Here is a 1,940-nt window from a genome sequence, read left to right as displayed (position 1 = left end):
AGAAGCCAAAATTTAAAAACAATTTTTAGACAAATTGAAGTACATTCCTATTGTACTATTTTTCTTAGCAACAACCATCAACATATGGCTTAGCTATTTGCATCCTAGGAAAGAAAACATTATTTGCAAAAGCAGACAATTTTCTGCCTTCTTTATCAGCCCAAGGCATCCATCTGCTACTATCTATCAAAACAATATGCTTCCTTGTTCTTATGTAGAAAAGCTAAATTTGAAAATCAAACAGAATTGATCTGGCAGTATTTATTTTAGACATGTAACAGAATATTTCAGTAATACCTACCTACTTTTAAAACAATTTTGTGGAGTAAATCCAAATCAGAGCTGCTAGGAAGATAGGGATTTCCAGTGGCCATCTCAATGATCATACAGCCCAAAGCCCAAATATCCACAGGTCTGAAATAGATCAGAATAAATCACTTATTCAGGCAAAAATATGTAAAATATTTATTATTATTTTTTTTTTTTTTAGAAAGAATGTTACTCTTTCACCCCTGTGTAGAATGCAGTGGTGTCATTGTAGCTCACTGTAACCTCAAACTCCTGAGCTGAAGAAATCCTCAGCCTCAGCCTCCCGAGTAGCTGGGACTACAGGTGCATTCCACTATGCCGGCTAATTTTTTCTAGTTTTTGTAGAGAAGGGGGTCTCGCTCTTGCTCAGGCTGGTCTCAAACTCCTGGTCTCAAGCGATCCTCTTGCCTTGGCCTCCCAGTGTGCTAAGATTAGAGGCGCGTAGGCCACGGCACCCGGCCATAGAATATCCATTCTTAAAAACATGTTTAAATTACATCAAGGACAAAGAAACAAGAATTTTTAAGTGGTATCATTTATAAATTTTCACTGTAGCATCATATACCAACTTTAAGATATATATTAAATATCATCACACTTTATTAATAACATTAAATAACTTGTATTTAAGTTGCATAAGTCATGTAGCAGTCAAGATAAAATCAATTCTAAAATTGTTTTCAGATACTTATATATAGACATTATCATAAATGGCTTATGAATCAGAATATTGAATACTATTATAAAATCTCATACTTAAGAAGTAAAAAACTTTAATCTCAAATAATTTACCACTTATATTTCATTTATTTATCTTAACCCATCAATCCAATTTCTTTCCACATAATTTATTTTTTAAAAAATAGTTTCTGGACAGGTGTGGTGGCTCAAACCTATAATCTCAGCACTTTGGGAGGCTGAGGCGGGAGAATCACTTGAGGCCAGGAGTTGGAGCCAGCCTGGGCAACATGGCAAGATCCCGTCTCTATAAAAAATAAAAAAAGTAGCTGGTGTGGTGGCACATGCCTATTAGTCCCAGCTACTTGGGAGGCTGAGGCGGGAGAATCACTTGAGGCCAAGAGTTGGAGACCAGCCGGGGCAAGATGGTGAGATCCACCCCTCTACTAAACAATAAATTAGCCATGCCTGGTGGTGCACGCCTGTAGTCACAGGAGGCTGAGGCAGGATGATCGCTTGAGCCTAGGAGTTCAAGGCCGCAGTGAGCTATAATCATGCCACTGCATTCCAATGTGAGCAACAGAGCAAGACTCTGTCTCTAAAAAGAAAAAAAGAAAATAAATGAAGTACTAATACATGCAACTATATGGAGGAACCTTGAAAACATTGTGCTAAGTAAAAGAAGCCAGTCTCAAGGGACCACATATTATATCGTTCCATGTATATGAAATGTCCACAATAGGCAAGTTCACAGAGAACGAAAGTATGATAGATAGGTGTTTGTCTAGGCCTGGAGGGCTTGGGAGGAAATGGGGAGTGACTACTAGTGGATATAGGGTTTCTTTTTGGGTGATAAATATGTCCTAAAATTGATTGTGGTTATGGTTGCACAACTCTGTGAATATACTAAAAACCACTTAATTGCATACTTTAAATGGGTGAATTGTATGGTA

General features: G+C 37.4%; 1 protein-coding gene across 1 annotated transcript in view; it reads right to left on the bottom strand.

Moving 5' to 3' along the window:
- Window positions 1-287: 287 nt before the first annotated feature.
- The window catches only part of CDKL3 (cyclin-dependent kinase-like 3), a 68,739-nt gene continuing 67,086 nt past the window's right edge, over window positions 288-1,940 (bottom strand). The window contains exon 5 of the mRNA XM_012651309.1: window positions 288-414. Within this exon, the coding sequence (XP_012506763.1) occupies window positions 288-414 (127 nt within the window). The remainder of the gene's footprint in view (window positions 415-1,940) is intronic.

The sequence above is a fragment of the Propithecus coquereli genome, unplaced genomic scaffold (genome assembly GCF_000956105.1).
Source record: "Propithecus coquereli isolate 6110/MARCELLA unplaced genomic scaffold, Pcoq_1.0 Scaffold353, whole genome shotgun sequence".
Lineage (NCBI taxonomy): Eukaryota > Metazoa > Chordata > Mammalia > Primates > Indriidae > Propithecus > Propithecus coquereli.
The sequence above is the reverse complement of the archived record's forward strand: the minus strand, read 5'-3'. Positions and strand labels throughout refer to the sequence as shown.